The 20,167-nt window shown below is 50.1% G+C and overlaps 1 protein-coding gene across 3 annotated transcripts; it reads right to left on the reverse strand.

Annotated features, from left to right (window-relative positions):
• Positions 1 to 8,615: 8,615 nt before the first annotated feature.
• Positions 8,616 to 19,028, reverse strand: TSEN54 (tRNA splicing endonuclease subunit 54). 3 transcript variants are annotated; one of them, XM_080356712.1, is made up of 12 exons: positions 18,967 to 19,028; positions 18,696 to 18,854; positions 16,960 to 17,023; positions 16,732 to 16,815; positions 14,930 to 15,028; positions 14,581 to 14,633; positions 14,130 to 14,228; positions 12,383 to 13,017; positions 11,769 to 11,829; positions 10,936 to 11,052; positions 9,683 to 9,856; positions 8,616 to 9,560 (listed from the first exon to the last, which is right to left on the reverse strand). In XM_080356712.1, exons 1-11 carry the CDS (start codon positions 18,993 to 18,995, stop codon positions 9,706 to 9,708), a joined length of 1,551 nt encoding a protein of 516 aa, XP_080212838.1. In that variant the 5' UTR covers positions 18,996 to 19,028; the 3' UTR covers positions 8,616 to 9,560; positions 9,683 to 9,705. The 3 variants fall into 3 exon arrangements, with proteins under 3 accessions (XP_080212838.1, XP_080212837.1, XP_080212839.1); XM_080356711.1 differs by lacking the exon at positions 8,616 to 9,560 and having other exon boundaries at positions 9,596 to 9,856; XM_080356713.1 differs by lacking the exons at positions 8,616 to 9,560; positions 10,936 to 11,052; positions 11,769 to 11,829 and having other exon boundaries at positions 9,596 to 9,856.
• Between the last annotated feature and the right edge of the window lie 1,139 nt (positions 19,029 to 20,167).

Genomic DNA, 20,167 nt, shown 5'->3' on the forward strand with positions numbered 1-20,167 from the left:
TTGACCTTATTCAAAGAAAAGCCAAGCAAAACTGTAGCATTCACATCAACATTTCGACAAACCCAGTCTAAAGGCTAACCCCCGGGCTCACAGGCATTATTGACTAGGATCAGTTTTCACCCCAGGTAACCCTCCAGCTATTGAGCTAAAAAGAGAAAGAAGCACATTTTCAGCTCGCTCCATGGGTAGGGCAGAAAGGGCGCTGTGCTGCCTGCAGGGTAGCTGCATTAATTATTAACTTGCTTTTGTAAAATATCAAGCCTAACTCCCTGCTCAAGGTGGGGGTAGGGGAATGAAATCTTGCACCTGCAGTTCAATGTGCAACTAGAAGCACAAGCCCTTCAGTATATCCCATTGCTTTGTGTCTCTCGTAGCACCAGGAGGATCCAAGCACGACTAATTAGACCTGACTTTCAATCTACCAACCACACTGGGGATCCCGCTTCATATTCTGTACAGCTCAAGAGATTCTTTGTCAGGTCTCCCCTCTGCAGAGGTGCTAAACGGCAAGTAAAACTCTGCCAATTCAAGAGCAAAGGTTTGAATGGCATCCTGACAACTTACCTGGGCATAAGTGCTTCTGCCTGCCCTGGCCATCTTTGACAAGCTCCAGTTTCCAGTGCACACACAGCTCAGCTGCTCATGAAGCAGCTACTGGACACTCCTGTCAGTATTTTATTTTCATTTGTTGGACAGGAAATTACAGCCATTTACCAGCTACTCTGTACACAACACACACGCACAGTGAGGGCCAGAACTCCTGAGGTCCGATGAGGAATCAGTATAGATATTCTATAGCAGCCCATCATCACAAGAGGAACACAAGCGTGCACAGCGAGGTGGGGAAGGCTACTGTGTCAAGTGGAAGAGAGGGGCCAGGAGTGCCAACGGGACTGTCCGGCAAACAGAGGACCTTGGGCCCTTGGTCAGTGTGGGGCTGGAGGGTGGCGGAGGGAAGAGAGCTCTCACCGCCTGTCTGGATAACGGGAGCAGCAGAGCTGGCAAACAAGGTGGCTGTCTCTGCGCCTACAATAACTATGGTCTCTCGTTAGCGACTTAAATCAGCCAGCCAACCCTGAACAGCTTGAATTGTTTTTCAAATACCTTCCAGCAAGGACTTACCAGCTGTAAAAGACTAAAAAAATGAAATGGTATTATAAACAGGATGCTCCATAGCCTTATTTTTGAGAAGTCCCTTTAAAACTCCCCTAGTTAGAACCTGTACCTCCTTGTTGTACCCTTCTACCTTTCCTGCTCACACTCCAAAATCTCCAGCCACCTACGCAGTACTGTCCAGAGCTCACTAAGCAGACTGCAATGCAGTCCTGGTTCAGAGGACCAGAAGATCACATCAGCACCAAGAGCCTGAGTCACTTAGTCCCCACCTAGTCACCAGCATCCCCGCTCACCACAGCGAAAAGCAGCTCTGAGCAGGGAGCTACAGGTATCTGTGTATGTGAACTGTGCGGGGGGGAAGAATACGTACAAACACACATATAGCAGGGGTCCCTCGAAAAAGAGAAGAAAAATAAAAGTGTAGTTCACTTGGAAAGTATATCCTACAATGATTTAGGTACCTCAACTGAAATTTCAAAAATTCTATCAGATCATAAGTTTCTTTCACCAGACATTCCTGAGAGAAAGAGGGACATATTTACACAAGGCTATATTTACTCTAAGTTAGAAAAAGCTACAGAGCAGTGACAAGCCGCTGTGCTATGCAAGGAGAGCATATCACACCCATGTATAACACAGTTTGCCCTTAGCCAGCCAAGGAAAGGAAAGTGCCAAAAAGACGCACCCTTTCCCACTGTCAGTCAATGTCCTGGACCTGTTAAACTAGGCAAACCCACAGAGAAACTCTACTAATTATCCTCCCACTTTGGAAAAGAGACCTCAGCTGTGACAGCACAGGCAAACTCACTGTTACGAGCAAAGTAAGCAGATGGGGCTTGATTTGAGAGAGATACAACTTCATATTTAACACTCTGTTAGAATGTTTTATTCTGAAATATTAATTGCATGCTGTTTTAACCTGCTTATGCAAGAGATCTAGCATTCACACTCCAGCCCACAACAACTTGCTCAACTGGCTAAGGAACATAGTAGCTCAGAATCAAGCAGCAGCTCACTTGAAGAAACATCATCCTGGCAAGCTGATGTGGCCATTATGATCAGAGAAGGCACGCTACAAAAGTCACCTCTCATTGACTTGTATCAATTGACTTGCCTGATCAAAGAACACCTGAGTGTCACAGTAAGGGAGGAGACAGGAGGAAAAGCAGTTTTGAGCAAAGGAGGAACAGCAAAGAGAATGGTATCCACTGTGGAACAGGTTATCCAAACAGAATTATTATTGTAACTTTACAAAGCTCTTGTCAATGAGAATAATTTTCCTTTTAGTACAAAAAAGCCTTTTCCAAATCTAGAAGAAAACAAAAAAGATTCCACAATCTGTATAACGTTATTTTCCAGATGCACATTTACATATTAGCCGACCAGTTTCTCTCCCACACACCTTCAGTGTCTTACATAAAACTCCAATTCCATGTGCTCCGCAGCTATCTGCCAGCCAGCATTTATAACCATATGGTAACAGTTGTGGCTACCAGTAGCCAAAGAGGAATCCTCCAGTAGCCTCTGAAGCCATGCCAGGTCTGTATGTATCTAATGGTCTTATTTTCCTGGGAAACAATTCTTTAGGTTTTCAAAGATGAGCCTTTTACCAGAAACTGTGCATCATTTTCTTCTTCCAAGATGCACTGAGGTCAGTTGTTTGTAGGCAACAGCAGCCCAAGGCTGAGTCAGTCCCTATTTTGCTCATATTCAGTACATGGACACCTGACAGCAAAGCTCAGAGTGCCCTGTACATCAAGCTCCTGCAGCCTCATTAGCTGAATGCTTAGCTAAATAGGAGGTACCCTTTGTCATTTGATTAGATCCAGCCACAAACAAAAGCCCTTCATTACTCAGCTAGAAATGCAATGAAAGCATGAGTTGCAAGACGATCCCGTTTCCGATCACAGACTAAGGAGCCGTTAACATTGAAACCAGATTTCATTCTGGCTTCCTTGCTCAGCTCCTTTCATTTAGGATGTTGAGATTTATGGCAAGTACATATGTCACGTCTCACAACAGACCCACATTCAATAGAAAAACGAATGCTTCTTCCTAGGAAAAGCATTAATTGTTCCTCACTGCTGTGTGTTAGCAGTCCCCTCAGAGTTCCATGTTGTGCTTTGTCTCCATTGCTTCTGCACACAGCAGTGGGTCTTGATGCCCATACACAGCTTGCTGAGACACTCTGGATTTTCTCCATCAACCAGGCATGGGATGGGGGGAATTACCCTTTGTAGAAATTCATTGCAATATTTGCTTATGTTCTCCCATTATAGTGGAATTTCCAGCCAAAAGTATAAGAGAACCAATGTTCCAAGTCCCAACCACACAAGTTAATCCAGTCTTGCAAGACGAGGAAGCCCAGGTCAGAAGTTTTTACTACGTAGACAAGTACTGTGTGGATACAGTCCCCAGGTAACCCCACAACAAAAACATACCTAAAATGACTTTATTTTGCTCACACAGGAGAGTTGCAAGGTACCACCTGTGTCCTCCCTATGCAACCTTTACTCAACTTGAACAGGTTTTCAATGGGATAAGGTCCAACAGCTTTCTTTTAAAAAATGGCATCAAGTATCTCAAGAACTCTTAAATCTTGTCTTGTTTTAGGGCTCCTTTTCATTCCTTCCTCATCACCCCTTCCTGCTTACAGGTCCTTAAAAAAAGAACTTGTACCTATGCATCTGATAATACTTTATCAACCCTGCTAAAATAAAAGAGGCCTTATCAACAAGCTTTGTTTGAACTACGAGCAGCTAGTGCTCCTATAACAACCAGTCACCGCCACAGCCCTGTCTGAACTAGGTTCCCTCCCGCACCCAGACGTTTGCCTTGCTCCTGTTACCAACAATCAGCAACAACAGAACAGAGTCCGGACCAATCGCACAGGGAAAAGCTGTTCCTTAGCGCCAATGATCTCTCAAAGCAAAGTTTAAATACTAGTCTTATCAAGTTTATCGATTACAGGAGCCATCAGACATGATTCACTGTGAAGTTACAAGTTTAAGAATGCTTTTAGCTTGAAATCAATAAAACCAGCCCTAGGTATTCTCTTACCTAGGTTGTTGCTGTATAAAGCTCATCTCTACAATCACGCTCAGCTGTAACACACTGTCAAGACAGATACTCAAGGAGAAAGCAGGAGCCAAGCAGGACACTAGAGCAAGGGAAGGAACAGTGCCAGCACATGAAAAACTTGCAGCTTTATAAACAGGAGACTGTTTGGATGCACCTTGCTCACAGTAGCCAGGCACTAGCAGAGGTTAACCGAAAGATCCTCCTGTAAAACAGGATTACATTCCCTGAACCTGGAGAGCCAGGTGGTTGAATGAACAACTGAACAGACTGTGTCAACACTACATGTAGGTGGCTGCCCTCCCAAAACACAGAAAATATTACATAAAAGATCCAAGACAGATTCCCCAAGAACTCTTGAAAAATAATTGAGAACCCATCATACAAATCAGGCAAGTTCATGTTATTTCACAGTCTTTTGCTTGGAGTTACCAGGGACTGCCCACTTGCAATGAATTTACTAATTGTGCAAACCTTGTGTGTCATTATGACTCCTATTGTGTTCGCCTTGTCATGGGAGTATGACAACACAAAGTTTCAAAACGCTACAGCAGAACAAAGTCTTCACACTAAACAACACAATTGCACATGATGCAAAACTTTGTGTGCTCCCAAGCAGCAGGATTCAAATGGAAGAGTGGCTTGTAACTTTGGAATAGCATTTTACACCAAACATATTGGGGCAATGGAATAAAGCACAAAAGGATTTGCTTCTTAAAGCAACACAAAGAGATCAAGCAAGAAGCCGCTTCTAGATGAGAACTGGAGTTCCCATAGAATTTCTGCACAGAAATCAAACTTTAAGCTACCGCCAGTCCCTCCTTTGATAAACTATTTTAAAGAAACATCAGGCTACTACCAGTATCACATACTTTTATGGCCATGTACTAACTGCATTACATTAGAGATGCTTAAAACCTTTTACTCTTCGATATCTCTCAAGTCTCTGTATCAGCCAAGAAAAAAAACACACCTCATCCATAAGCAATTCCCACTAATAATCACATTACTGAGCTAAAAAGCCACTAGAAGATATAGGACTCAATTGCTTTAACTCCTCCAATAGTTTTCTTTGGTCGGTAGTTACATCCAGTGCAATTTGTTCAAAAGACAAAAATGTTCCTTAGCACTGTTCTGTGGAGACGTTTGAGAACTCTGCTCCCTTTTCAACACCATAGGGACTAAAGGGAGCCCCTCACGTGGCTACAAGCAGCACTGAGCAGGATTAGGTGCTGCTCACTATCCGCACAGATCATCCTTGTCCCCTCCATGTCTTTACAAGGAACGTGCCAAGACGCACGGAGAAGCCTTAGGATGTACCACCGCTTTGCATTCCACTTGCCAGGAGCACCAGCTTCCCAAATCAAAGCTAAAATCACCAGGCAGCTGCTTGGGGCACACAGCTTCACCTGGGACTTGGTAAAGCAAGATATTCCAGTTGACCAAAGTGCTCTCAGATGACTACAAAGAGCAGCACTCCCCATCAAGTAACATTACAACGGACAATTTTTAGTATCTCAGTGAATCTGTCCTCCAATCTTGTCACTATCCTCACACAAGCATAAAGATTTGTGCCACTATGCTGCAGAAACACAGACCCAGAAGAATACTTCAACTGCTCTACACCATTACCAATGCTACATAGAAACACACCAAACCTTCTCCAAAGTCAAGGTTAAGCCTCACCTCCAGGAGACAAGCTGTCAGTAACCAGCTTGTTCCCATAACACAACTGCAGGGCAACCTGGGACAAAGGCTAAACAACTTGTTTCACCTTCTTGCTGCCTGTTAGAAGTAATGTGCTCCCTCACCCATCAAGGTCTTAAAACTTCGGGGAGGAAAATAAACCAGTAATGGGATACATTTAATATGAACAGGGATTTAAAGAAAAAGAAAACAAAGGAAACGGTAACAGAGTGTCCCAAAGGAGACACTGCAATCCTTACTAATCACATCTGCTTTGAACCAGCCGTAACAGATGGAGAGCTCCGAGGCCGGGCCGCAGGCAGGGATGTTCCGCACGGCAGGACGGGGCAGCGGCGGGGAAAGGGGCCGCTCCGGACGGCTCTCGCAGGAGCCAGTGGGGCAGCTTCCGCCCCGGGGCCGGTCCCCCAGCCCCCCACGGCGGCTCTGGCCCGGCCCCACTGAGCCGAGGGGTGAAGCAGGAAGTCACGGAACAAGCAGCCACCGCCGCGACCTCCATGAAGTCCCAGGATGTGAAGCTGCCGTGCGGTACCCTGCGCTCCCCGCTCCAGAGCGCACACAGCACGGCAAACTCGGTAAGCAAAAAAAATTAAAAAGGCAAACAAAAGACCCCGAACAAACCCAATCCCTCAACGTCAGCGCTTGAAGTTTTAGAGGCGAGCCACGGCCGGTGTCCCGGGGCGCGCTGGGGTGCGGGGCTCCAGCTGTGGGCAGCCCCAGTGCGTCCGGGTCAGGGCCGGCAGCCGGGCTCGCCGGAGCGGGGCAGCGCGGAGGGCCCGCGAACGCGGCGAAGCGGACCTCCCGGAGGCGGGGGAACCGGTGAGCACCTGCCAGCCCCGCCGGAGGGATTCCGGGAGCAAGCCCGCGGGGCGCCGCAAAGCCCAGGAGGAGCGGGTGCCGCCCCGGCCCGCCTCAGCGAGCCCTCCCGGGGCCGCTCTGGCCGGACCCCCCGCCAGGACCCTCTCCTGGAGTCTATCCTGCCAGGCCGGCCCCAGCCATGCACCCCCCGCGGAGCCCCAGCGAGCTGCGCTCACCTGCGGGGCCTGGAGCCGGGGCCGCCCCGGCCTCGCTCCGCTCCGCGCCCGCTCCCCCTTCGCCTGCGCGGCGGCCTCGCTCCCCGGGCACCTCCGGGAGGGGTGCGGCGGGGCGGGGCCGGGCACGGGAACCGCCCCCACGGGGCGGGGCCGCAGATATGCAAAGTGCTCTTTGGGGGCGGAGCCTCGCATGCAAACTAAGTTGAGCCTCCCTTTCATCCGGCGCGGTCATGAATAATTCAGCACTCGGCTCGCTCGCAGCCAATCAGAAAGCGGTGGCCATATGGGCGGCCACGCTGCCTGGCGCGGGCAGAGCGCGCCACAGCCCGCCCTGGCCCCGGGGCGACCGGGACACCGAGCACCGGCCGTGCCAGGGCCCCTACTCCCGGCTCTGTTCGTCCGCCAGCCCCGCGAGGGGCAGGAACCAAGCCCAGGGAAGGTGCCAACCGGTCGTCGGTTGCAAAAAAAAAGAGATGGAAAGGCTTAACAGAAAGTTGAAGCCTTAGCTGGAAAGAGCCACACGACCGCTGCTACCTTGCTACACAACAGTCTATATCCTATTGCAAGGAACAACAACTACTGATTCCTCGGCCAGCTATGTGGAGTGCAAGGGTAGTACAAGGTCTGCCAACCTCTCTGCATCCACGCAAAAGCTTGAAATTACCTCTGACAAGGGGCCAGTAACAGACGACGTTTCAGCCAAGCTTCCAAAAGCAATGTTTTCCAATTAAAATATTAATTTCTGTCACCTTCTTGCAACATCCAGCCAATCCTCATTGCAGGCCAAAATGAAGCAGTGGTATCAGTCTGCATCATAATCCCCTCCTGGTAAAAGCAGTCAGATGTTGTGGTGCTGAGCAAGGCAGCCACAGTTTCTCAATCCTCCCTGCAGTGGTTATTAAATTGTAATTGTTTCATGCTGAATCAGGGAGTCTCTGCCCCAGCGAAACTCACTGGGTGGCTCTTGTAGTGTTCATCGATACAATTCCACCTTAGCATAAGCAGATGAGACAGAATGAAATCAACAGGAGTGAGCTTGACCTAATACTGGGACAAACGTGAGCCCTGTGGGTCAAACTGGAGCTCTTCTGGCTGCACCTGTTCTTAGAAACCCTCTTCCCACTGTCTTTAATCTGCAAAACAGTCTGGGAGAATGCTGAGGGAACACACTGGAGCTGTGAACAACTCTGGTGTTTGAAGAGGGTTATGGGAGCAAAAGCACTGCTGGGAGGAGGAGGAGGAGGAGGAAGGGGAGGACATGTGGGAGGAGCTGTCAGGCCCTCACCTTCCAGCATCTAATAGCAGGAGTGCGTGCATGGAACAGGAACAGGCGCCGTGCTTGCAGCAGATCCTGGCCACCTTGGGCTATGATACCGCTGACCACGCAGGAGGAAGGCGACGAGGTGTCCTGTGTTGACAGGGATCGCACACTGACGCGGGGACTCCTCCAGGCTCCGAGTCACACTGCCCATTGGATCCAAACAGGTGTAGGAACAGGGTTGCGCAGGCGCAGGGTTGTAGGACCATGAGCATTCACCAGCTGGTGTTACTGGGGTCCCAGTAGCCTCCTCAAGAGTGTCTTCCCCTGCATAACTTATTAACATTTCTGGGGAAATTAAGAACCACACGGAGGAGCTCACACTGTTGGAAATGGCACTTTTATTGCTTAGCCTTCTACCCATCTCCAAAAGTAATTCAAAAATTATCAAATAAAATGCATTTAAACTGGTTGCTATTGCAGTTCTGAAGAACCTCGATATGAAACACAGCCGTGCTCAGCATGTTTCTATCCAGCAGACTTTCTGGCATCTGTCAGGAGCACTTTTGCACAGAGGCTAAAGCAAATTAGGTACCTGGATATCCTGGTGTAAAGCTCCCACAGTAGGGCCTGGAAAGCAATGACATCCTCAGCTTGGAGCACAACAGCCATAGGGCTGAAATGTTCATGAGGAAGTTGTAGCTGCTTTCTTTACTCGGGGATTTCTCACCTTCAAAAGTAAAGACAAGGATCCATAGCCAGGAAAGAGGATATAAGGCTGAAACAGAGGGTGCTGCAGTACAGCTCTGGTGAGACTATCAGATAGTGTGCCAGTTATTGGTGGCCAAAGTTTAATAATATTGTGTGGCCAAAACACATCTCAGCACAGCCACTAGAGCCTGAGGCTGGAGGGCCATCTGCAATGCTCTGGGGGGTCTCTGTGACCTCCAACTGATCAAATAGCTTTCAAGGCACAGTTTCCTGTGGCTGTGTCTGTTTCAGATCAGAATCTGATCTGACAGTTGTTGGCATAGCTGAATGACAGAGGCTCAAGACATCACTGATCTGATCAGCTTATTCTGTCCCTGCTTGACCTCAGTGACTCTCCAACTGTTTGACGGGTATAGCACAGTGGTTCCTAACATGTGACAAGAGGATCACCAGTGAAGTGTTTTCTAATGGTCCACAGGTCAGCCAAAGATGACAGGGAAAAGGCAGACTAGCAGTCCATGAGATGAGAAAGCTGGAGAAACAGTGACTTCAAGAACAAAGCAGCGTGTATTCCAGTCCAGAAATGCCCAGCTAAGCCATACACATTTGTTTGCTGTAAATTTTGCTATTAATGCCTGAGTCATCCGGTTGGGTGAAGCCTGTAACAGTGAACAAAGTGGTAAACTACCCAAGGTTCCAGTTATCACAGGCTTTATTTTCTGAGATATTTCATTAATCAAGAAAACAAATCCTGAGTAAAGCTCTTCCTCTTATCCCGTACCATTTCTGCAAGTGACAGTGACTTCAGTGATTAACATCAACTGGCAGCTTGAATTCCTTCAGTGAATAAAAGGCAATTTCTCCATAATCCACCAGCGCAAAGACCACCGGGACGTCCCCACTCTGATATGTAACCTGCTTCAAAGCCCGAAGGGATGGAATCTCCTCGTCAAAGCTGCAGAGAGAAAAACATTCTGTTGTTCTCAAAGCAAGAAGTATATAGAGACAAAGCCGTCCTGGCCACCAACCACAACAGCTCACTTCGGTCTTAGGATGTGGTAGTGACCCTGCCCACCCCTTTCAGCTGCAGCAGGAGGCCGCCAGCCCCGAGAGAGCACGCTGTGTGCCGGGAACTGGGAGCTGGCAAATCCTTTGCCAAAAACAAGGGCAACTGCACACAGCTCCATACTGTGCCTATTAGATGTAGCTCACACGGGTATTGGCAAAGTGTCAGTCCAGTGCAATCTTAATACCTTTGTGCTAGGAAATCTTTAGGTTGCTGGGATCAACATCTGACTTGCTTTTCCCTCCTTTTAATTCTGCAGAGCCTGTTTGTTCATAAATGAACATATTTATGCGTCAAGGATCATTCTGCTTGCTCACAACAGACTTTTGTAAACCTGCGTTACCACCTTCCTCGCCCTGGCTACTACGGCTGCAGAGGGGAGGAGGGACAGTTGTAGAATATCAGAATTAGAAAAGGCAGAGACTGAACTTTGCACCTGCCTATGGAGCTGAAGTATCAGATTCTGGATCCAGCAAGAGATGAGACACCTATCTTCTCTTCATACTGATCTTAAACTTACATTTGACAAAGATCAAAATACTAAACCGATGGCCCTGAGCTGCAGCGAGCTCTGGGAGGTACATCTCTGCAGAAATCCATAGGGATCTCCACTGGCTGAGGATTCAGGGACCATACAGCTCTCTGGAAAACTGAGCTCTACATGAGTTTCACAGCATTGCACAAATACAGCTGTGGCTTCTTACTCCTGACTCCAGTAATACTCAGAACATGAGCAGAAACCAGATGACCAAATAGTGTGGGCCACAGGGCTGGGGGAATTGTCAGCCACAGCCTCCAACAAAGGAGGAACTGAAAGAAAAAGAACTGTGGGCAGGACCACCCTCAAGGGAGACACTCTGATGATCTGTAAAGCTCACAAGATGCTGGGTCATTTACAGATCATTAGGACTTCATTTCCGCAACAGCAACTGGTGTGTTTCAGAACACAGCATAAGACCCACGGATACCTCCGAACACACATCCTGACATATGGCTTCCCAGGGTTTGTCTTCTTAAACCTGGCCACAGCATCTGCTTGATACACATTGAAGTCTATCTTCAAGCCCCCTGAGTCCTCCTGCAGCCTACAGAAGAGAACACATGCGCATACGTATGTGATTAAAACATTGTAGGGTATAGATACAGCAAAACCTCTCGAAACCAGGGCAGTCTGGGCCCTTTGAAAGGTGTCACTCCTCAAAGGACTGACCCTGCAACTGTTCCAATTACTCTCCAGATCTTTCCTGGAGTCAGACCAGAGCAAGCTCCCGCCCCACATCTGCCAGGCTCCCCGCTCTGCAGACCCCCTTGCAAGAAGCACCACTGAGAGAAACAGGAGCAAAGCACTGCTCTGCCCTGCAGGGACTGCACACAACCACCACACAGACTCTTTAAGGCAGGAGCTGAACCAAAACTCCCCAAACCAAAGTTTTATAATCACTGCAGCAGGGATGGCAGCACATTCCAGGGATGAGGCACAGGTGAAGCCAAATCAGACCTCTGGAGGAGATTTCCTGGCTTGGGTGCAGAGGGAACAGCAGGAAAAGAGAGCAGCCCTGATGTTTTAATTGGCCTGCAATGCCCTAGGCCTGTTGCTGCAGGACCTGGTACTTCAGAGAAACGTCAGCCCCTTGCTATAGAAGCAAAGGGATCGCAGAGCAGAGCTGGGTTCTCTCACCATCCTGCACACCAGACAGCTTCCAAACTGCTGCTGTGAGCATCTCACAGACCTCACAAGCAGGGACAGTCACAAGACATCCCCACTCTCTAACAGCTACGAGCTGGCTGGCTGGATACTAACCGGGAGGCTCCATCCAGGATGTGGGAGGGCTGCAGCACGCTGATCTGCTGGAGGAGCGCAGCTGGAGGGAGAAGGAACAGGAAAAGATCAGACCAGCTATTTCTCTCCCAGGGCACTCCAAGCACTCCACTGCCACCCACGAGCCTTCCTCCTCCGACAATGGCTGGCAGCACCACAGTCACCAGTGGCTACTTCAAAAGACCTCAACTTCCTCATCTCCTCCCAGAGCACAGCCCAAAACACCCTGCAACCACTTTGTGTCTTGCTGGTTCTGATTTCACACGCCTAACAGCCTAGCAGGAAGGACTGCAATACAGTAGGACACAGGGAATGGATCAGAAGACCTCCCAAGGCCTGGTTTATCCTGGCACTTGAGTGGGCTATAGAAAGAGACAGAAAGGCAGAGGACAAGCTTTCTTCTCTCTCCCTATAACCATGACTGGGCTTCTCTATGCCTGCTTTGCCCAGGCTTTCTAGTTAAATTCCCCTTCTCAAGGTACTGTCCCCTAAACTGATGATCAGTTTCTCCATGTCATCCTTTTGCTGTTGCATATCATATGTTTCACAGAGCTGGGGGGAGAATGGGGTCCCTGTCAACTTCCCAGAGCCACTACCTGATGAGGTAGCTTCATCTGGCCGCAAAAGCGGAGTGACAGCTTGTTCCCAGAGATGCGGCGGTCGTTTCCAAACCCTCTGCTGGCTCCTCTGCTTCAACAGGGCTTTGTACTCCTGCCAGTTGGAGCAGCGCCTCACCTCCCGGTCAGCATTGACACTGCTCTTGTACCTGCTCTCCCTCTCTCGCCGCTCCCTTTCCTTCCGCGACAGCTTCTCCTGTTTCTGATTGATGCGTGCACACCAGCAAGCTGCATCAACCTCCCTCCCTGGTACGTTCTCTGGCAAGACCCTGTCATCAGGTGAGGGGAGATGAGTGCACGGCTGGTCTGGGGCCACATTTGGGAAGATGATGCTGGTAAAATCCCAGTGGGGTGCACAGGTGCCAGTGCTGCTCCCCTTGTGGTCTCCAGCCTGGCTCCTACAGGGGCTCAAGGTGTCCTTTTGTCCTGTATCAAGAGGAGCTGGGTTTGACTTCCTCTCTCCACTGCCAGCATCTGATTCCTTTGGCTGCCCTGACAATGGCTGTTCATTGACAGGAAGGCAGCTGGAGTCTCCACAGTCATCTTCAGCTTTTTTTGAGGTTCCTTCAGCTTCTGCAAAGTCCTCAGATACCTTACGTTTCTTCTCATGTGACCTAAAGACAGAAGAAGCAGCATAAAGTACAGGGAGAGTGTGTGGTGAAGTTTTATTCCCTTTGAATCCTGCCTCCTCCCTGCTAGCAGGAAGAATACAGTCTGCCAAGCCTGAAGGACAGATGGCAAAGGTGGCAGAAACCCCCGGACAGGTGTGTAAACCCTTGACAACAACCTCTTGGCTGGAAGGAGGGTGTTTGCTTGTGTGATAAATTGAGAAGGGAGAAAAACAGGCCAAAAACCAAGCAGTGGATGCCAAAGGCAGGATAAATTCCTGAGCAGTATTGCATGAGGTTTGACTTCAACACCCAGGAGAATCCCGGCCATGATTTGTACAGACACATGTTCCCAAACTGCCACGCAGCCTCCACATGCCCCATACGTATACTGACCCAAACACCTTCACGTAAACATGCTGGACTTCAGCCAAACCAGCACAGGCCCTGCAGAAACCTTCCTCTTACTGGTATGAGATGCAGTGCCTTGTGCCAGAGAAGACAGGGCAATTCTTAAACCAACAGTTTTGTCTCCCAGTTCCTAAAATTTCCTGACTTCTCAGGCACTGATTTGCTTGTTAACTGGAAAGGACTTACAGACCAGTCTCATCCTCCCTGTTTCTTAAAGGATGATGCCACCTACTGGAAGCTGTCATAATTATTAGCAAAATTAGTAATTATGTCAGCCTCTGTTTGCATTTTGGCAACTTCTAGAGGCCTTGTGCAACTCTGCCGTACAGTCCTAGCGTGCAAGCTGCATCAAGGGGGTGAACAAGGGGAAGATGGGCACTGCAGTGTCTGTGATCCCTCTGGAAGGGAGCAAGAGGAGACATCTGCCATGTGTTTCTCCTGCACTGACCTCTCCACCCTTCTGTTGTAGCACCTTGCCACTACAGTTGGGAAGCTCAGAGGCACTTTGTCCCTATTAGTCGTGCAGGAAGTACAGATGTGACAAATGGCCACAGTGTAAAAAGTTTAGGAAAAGCACCGCACTGCTTGGGGATAGCTAGGAATAGCCGTGCCAGACAGGTCACCCACAGCACAAAGGGCCGAGGATGGTGTTCCCAAGCCACAGAACCCAGGAGAAGATGGCAAAAGGCTTTGGGCCACATCCTTACTGGGGGCTGGAACTCCTCCTCCTTTTGCAATGGTGTTTCCCAGAGCTCTTGCAGTAACTTTCCAGGTTCAGTTGCCTCTCGTAGGGAGACGGGACAGTGCTGTAAGGAGACACCAACACAGAGGCTGAGAGCAGAGCGGGGCAGTGGAACTACCCTTCTCCTCAGCCCCCAGAATACAGCAACAAAAACCTTTTCTTCCAGGCACAGAAAATCCACAAGCAGGACCAGGATGGTCCCCAGTTCATGCCCCATTTGATGTTCCCAATCACCTCCTCGAGAACAAGGAGCAAGGAAAAGCAGAGTGCCACTTTTAGCCTTTTATCCTCCCAAGAGACGGAACGCACGGTCTAAGTCCTCTTCTCTGCCGTTCCACTGGGGCCATGCAGTGGGCACAGAGCTGCTCAGGGTCTTCAGAAAGGAGAAAGCAGCGTGGAAAGGAAAAGCTGGTTACCTGGGGTCGAATCTCAGTACAATATAACCCAGTTGCTTCAAGTGGCTGAACACCTTGGAGCAAAGGAAAGCAAGAGTGTTAAATGACTACCTTAAAACCAATCTACTTCCGTTCTGCAACAACTGAGTGAATACAGCGTGGCACTGGCAGAGGAAAAAACACCAGGCTTAGGACCCAAAGCAAAGGTGGGGAAATAGGAACTGATCATCTGGAAGGAGGTGAATGGGTAAAACTGAGAATGTCTCCCCTTCCCACACTAAGTGTCCTGCTCTGCTCTCTGCCACTGGGAGAGGTCGTGTGGCAGGGGCCGGGGTCTCTGCCTTCATCCTCCCCACAGCACCCAACACACCTGGTAATGCGGCAGGCTCACTGCCTCCTGGGAGAGCAGGATCTCGTAGGCTTCCTGGACTGACAAGGGCAGATCTCTGTAGAAGAGCTGGACATAGCCCTGCAGGGCAAAAGCTTGGTGTTTAGACAATCATAGGGAACAAATCTAACACCAGCCTCTTCCCACTGGTCCTGATAGCTGGAGCCAGCACCCTTCTTGACATGATAACCATGTCTCCCCATGTGCCATCTGGATTAGTTACAGCCCCTCTCCCATGCCCAGTTCCCCCACGCCCTGGCTTTAGCAGCCAGGTAAGAAGTTCCCACCCACAGCTGTCAGCTCCCGCTTCAGCGCTGCATCTGTTTGGAGGATGCAGCTGGGAGTACGATGCTCAACTGTTAATCGTTGCTTTGGGAGATAGCATTCTTTAACTTTGATGATCTCAGTGATTCAGCACAAAGTACAACTAGGACCAGCATGAGTGAGTGAGCTGGAGCAGAGGAATCAATGGTATCCTCAGATGCCATCAATTGGTGGCTACTCAGCAGCATTTACTCCAGGCCCAGTGATCGCACATGTAGATTCCCCAGGCAATCACAACTAACCTCCAGCAGGCAGTTTTAGGCTACACCTATTTTTCCTTTTAAAAAGAAACAATTGGGTTTAATCATAAACAAAGAAAACAAAACACTAAGAACCACACCTCTCCCATGGGATGGGCTGAAGTTATCTAACAGGTCTTTTCTGCTTCTGGGGAGCGATTGTGTACTCAACAACTGACTAAACAATTTTATTTTTATCATTATGTTGACAATCTATTGTCTGTCAGACTGCCAGAGGTAAAAAAGTCCTACCTATGCAGTTATGATTGAAGGCATCACATGCCCATAATCCGGTGAAACTCCTCTTTAGATTGGTGCACCTATTCTACTGATAACAGGCCTCAGTGGAGGGACACCTCACATGGAAAGCTCTGATTTAGTGCCTAAACGTGGCCCTAGCAAGCTACATAGAGTTTCACTAATCCCTAACTGCTTCCCAAAGGAGCACAGAAAAACTCTGCTAATGAACTTATAAACCCTGTCATTGCAAAATACAAGATACACAGGAGATATGGCAGGAAGTCAGTTTAAGACAGAGAAGGCACTGACCAGTCTCAGATGTCCTCATTAACTGTACACCAGTTCTGAGGAAAAGGATTTGTCAGTATCAAACCTTTTATTCCAATTAACTCCTGCAAGCAACAGAAGATAATGCTTTGATCTTGTTTCCAGAAATTCCCAGAACAGTAAGTTTTCCTGAACTGTGGAAGTTCAACTTCCTAAACCTATAGATTTTGGTAAAGAAGTAATCTGACATATAAATGTGCATTTCATCACCCCCAGAGCAAGAAAGTAGACAGAGAACTCAAAAGAAAACTTCATAACATGCTCCTCATGCTTCTCTCATTCTAATAAGAGAGCTGACTTATTAGCTGTACTAACAGAAATCTGCATCACCTAAAACTTTCCTAGTTTCTATTCTGATGTTTGACATAAGAGTGGGTTAAACCCAACACCAGCTGGATTAACTGGCTGCCGATCCAACTAATGTGGTGTCAGGGACACAGAGGCTGCTTTGAAGTACAGCATATGAACCCATGGCCTGGAGACAAACAGCTCCACCAGCAAACAGGCTAAAAGGGACAATTCCTTGAGAACCAGGTGTATATCAGCTGCTCAACCTACACAAGTCTAGAGATTTCAGTCCAAAGCTGCTGCAATCCCTCCAATCTTTCAGGAAGGACCCGACGCCCTCATCCCCAGCACAAATATCCTACTTACACACTCCAGCAGGTACAGAGCCTCCTCGGGCAGCAGGCACTGTTTGCCACGCTCTGAGAACCCCATGGTGTGCCAGAACTTCCCCTGGAACAGAAGCACAAATCCATGAGGGGCTCTGGCTGTTCCCTGCTGACAACCAGACTCTCTCCCCTTCCAAGCAGCAAATTAAGGAATCTGCAATGGCCAGCGGGAGATGATGACACCGAGTATGCTCTGCAGCAGACTCACCGCAGGGGACTGCAGCTCCACAATGCCCTGTCCTGGCTTCCACTCAGCTTTCACCAGATTCCTCCTGAGGAGGTTAAAGATTAGTTTGTTATTACAAGCACATCCTACAATCAACTCCTACTGTAGCAACACAACAAGCTCAAGAAGGTGTCAAAAGGCAGCAAACTTCCCGGTGTCATTTTTACAGGGTAAAGTTTGGAAAGACGTTATCCTCTGGATCTAGCAGTACCAGCTGAAGATTTTATAATCAGGAACTAGTTAAGAGTGTCTTCAGTCAGCACAGCAGATGTCTGCCCATAGGCTACAGCAACCGGCTGGAGATGCACAGCCTAAGCCGTGATATATCACACTATTGTTTAGATGCTACCAAGATACTCTCAAATTGCCGTATCCCACCCACAGGGACTCACAGGAAAAAATTAACAGCTGAGGGGTGGAGGGTGTCTTTGTAAGAATGCAAACACGCATTTTTAGCAGCTGGCTCAAGGAAACAGAAAGTAAGACCTGCAGGGTCCACTACAGACTTGCTCTGCATCTTTAGTCAGCACCATAATTTCCCCATCTGAAAGGAAAATGCCCTCCCAGCCTGAGGGTCTCCACTGCTGCCCCAGACATGCATTTAAGGACGGACTTGAACAAACCCAGCTGTGGTAACAGTGGGAGATAACTGTCTGCCTGCTGGAGGTCACTGTTCTCTCTGAAGTCCCTAGTGGTGTGATTTTATGTGAACAGTTTCTGCTGCTACTCCTCACTGCAGACAGAGAAACAGTTACCAGAAAACTGCACACCAAACAGGGAAAGTTTGTGCTGGGAGGCAGCGTGTGAAAACCTCCCAAGAAACTATAAAATCCAGACTGGTAGCGCTGTTGAAACCACCAAAAACGATAAGCCAGGGTCACTGAGAGTCAGCTGAGCCTGCACAAGGCCACACGTGAGCATCAACAAGGGGCTGTGTAACCTGAACCATGCCCAAGAGAACAGGCTACAGGTTTACACACACAACAGAGAAAATAACAGCTTTTTAAGGGACTTTCTGAACACCCACCCTGGAGCCACCAGTGTGACCCTCTGCTCCCTGGGAACAGCAGGTGAGCTGCAGTCCAACCTGGGAGCTGCGAGCAGCTGAACTGAGGGGACAGGAAGGGAACTGGCTGTGCTAACACCCACCTGCTGCTGCCACCGTGGTTCTACTCATGGTAACACCTGAACATCTCCCTTATGAGGAAAGGCTGAGGGAGCTGGGTCTCTTTAGCTTGGAGGAGACTGAGGGGTGACCTCATTAGTGGTTATAAATATGTAAAGAGTGAGTGTCACAGGATGGAGCCAGGCTCTTCTCCGTGACAACCACTGATAGGACAAGGGGTGATGGGTACAAACTGGAACACAGGAGGTTCCACTTCAATTTGAGAAGAAACTTCTTCCTGGTGAGGGTGTCAGAGCCTGGCCCAGGCTGCCCAGGGGGTTGTGGAGTCTCCTTCTGTGCAGACATTCCAACCCGCCTGGACACCTTCCTGTGTAACCTCATCTGGGTGTTCCTGCTCCATGGGTGTTCCTGCTCCATGGGGGGATTGCACTGGATGAGCTTTTGAGGACCCTTCCAGCCCCTGACACCCCGTGACTCTGTGAGAGCCCCCGCAGCTCTGCTCTGACCCCCGACACGATCCCTCACAGGGAAAAAGGAATTTACAGGCCCCTGCTCGGGGCCTCAGCTCAGCCCTGCGACCCCCGGCACTTACGGCGGCTCCACAGGCTCCTCGGAGAGGAGCTGCCACTGCTCCTCCCGGCACCGGCGCAGCTTCTCCGCCTGCTCGGCCGAGCCGTCGGGGATGAAATCCTTCTGGCCGTGGGGACGCCGAGGGGCCCTGCGGCCGCGGGCCTCCAGCAGCTCCGCCGCGCTGCGGGGCGAGAAGGGGCGCACAGTGAGCGGAGAGCAGCAGCTGTACAGCCCGGACACCGACCCCGTGTGCCGGGCAGCCCCTCTGCAGTCTCCCACCCGAGCGGCCCTACCTGGGGCTGCGCGACCCGCTCGGCTCCATGGGCGCGTCGCGGGAAGTCGCTTCCTTCCGCCGCCGGGCCCGGGCGCCGGCACAGAGAGGCGGGCGCTAGCGCGCCCCCTGGGGGCTTGGAGGACTGCGAGCGGCGGGGACCGAGCACTGGGGACCGGAGCGGCCCGGGGCTGGCAAGGGAGTGTGTACCGGGAGCGAGACGGCGGCCGGGCGTGCACCGGGGCCGCGCATGGAGCTGGCTGTGCACTGCAGCCATGCACCAGGGCCGTGCATTGAGCTGTGCACTGCAGCGATGTACTGGGGCTGCGCATTGAGCTCTGCCCTGCAGCAATGTACTGGGACCATGCATTGAGCTGTGCACTGCAGCCATGCACCAGGGCCGTGCATTGAGCTGTGCACTGCAGCGATGTACTGGGGCTGCGCATTGAGCTCTGCCCTGCAGCGATGTACTGGGACCATGCGTTGAGCTGTGCACTGCAGCGATGTACTGGGGCTGCGCATTGAGCTCTGCCCTGCAGCGATGTACTGGGACCATGCGTTGAGCTGTGCACTGCAGCCATGCACCGGGACCATGCATTGAGCTGTGCACTGCAGCGATGTACTGGGGCTGCGCATTGAGCTCTGCCCTGCAGCAATGTACTGGGACCATGCATTGAGCTGTACACTGCAACCATGCACCGGGGCCATGCATTGAGCTGTGCACTGCAGCGATGTACTGGGGCTGCGCATTGAGCTCTGCCCTGCAGCAATGTACTGGGACCATGCATTGAGCTGTGCACTGCAACCATGCACCGGGACCATGCATTGAGCCAAGCACCAAGGCCATGCACTGGGGGTGTGCACTAGAGCATGTGCCAGGGCCGTGAACAGTTTTGCCCCAGGTCTGTGTCCCAGGGTCACCGGGCCTCGGCTGCTGCCAGCTGGCCACCCAGCCACTCTCACTCCTCCTCCTCCTAAGAACTGGGGAGAAAGTAAAGTGAAACAGCTCATGAGTTGAGATAAAGACAGATCACTCACCAGCTACTGTCACTGATAAAACAGGCTCAACTCAGTGAAAATTAATTTACTGCCAATTAATATTAGTCCCAGGCACTGATATCTCTGCTAGCAAGGACTCCTCCAGGGGCTTCTGGGGAACACCTGCAGCACCTCTCCATCCCTTCTTCCCTGACCACACTGCTTGCAGTGCCACTTCCCATACT

Source organism: Nesoenas mayeri (assembly GCF_963082525.1).
Source record: "Nesoenas mayeri genome assembly, chromosome: 19".
NCBI lineage: Eukaryota > Metazoa > Chordata > Aves > Columbiformes > Columbidae > Nesoenas > Nesoenas mayeri.

Bases quoted from the DNA above. Each gene is read 5' to 3' on its own strand.
- TSEN54 (XM_080356712.1), bottom strand. From the start codon at position 18,995: ATGGAGCCGAGCGGGTCGCGCAGCCCCAG. The intron at 14,634-14,929 runs GTGTGTTGGGTG...CTTTGCTCCAAG, and splicing joins TGAGCCTGCCGCATTACCAG to GTGTTCAGCCACTTGAAGCA. The intron at 14,229-14,580 runs GTAACCAGCTTT...GTCTCCTTACAG, and splicing joins GTACTGAGATTCGACCCCAG to CACTGTCCCGTCTCCCTACG.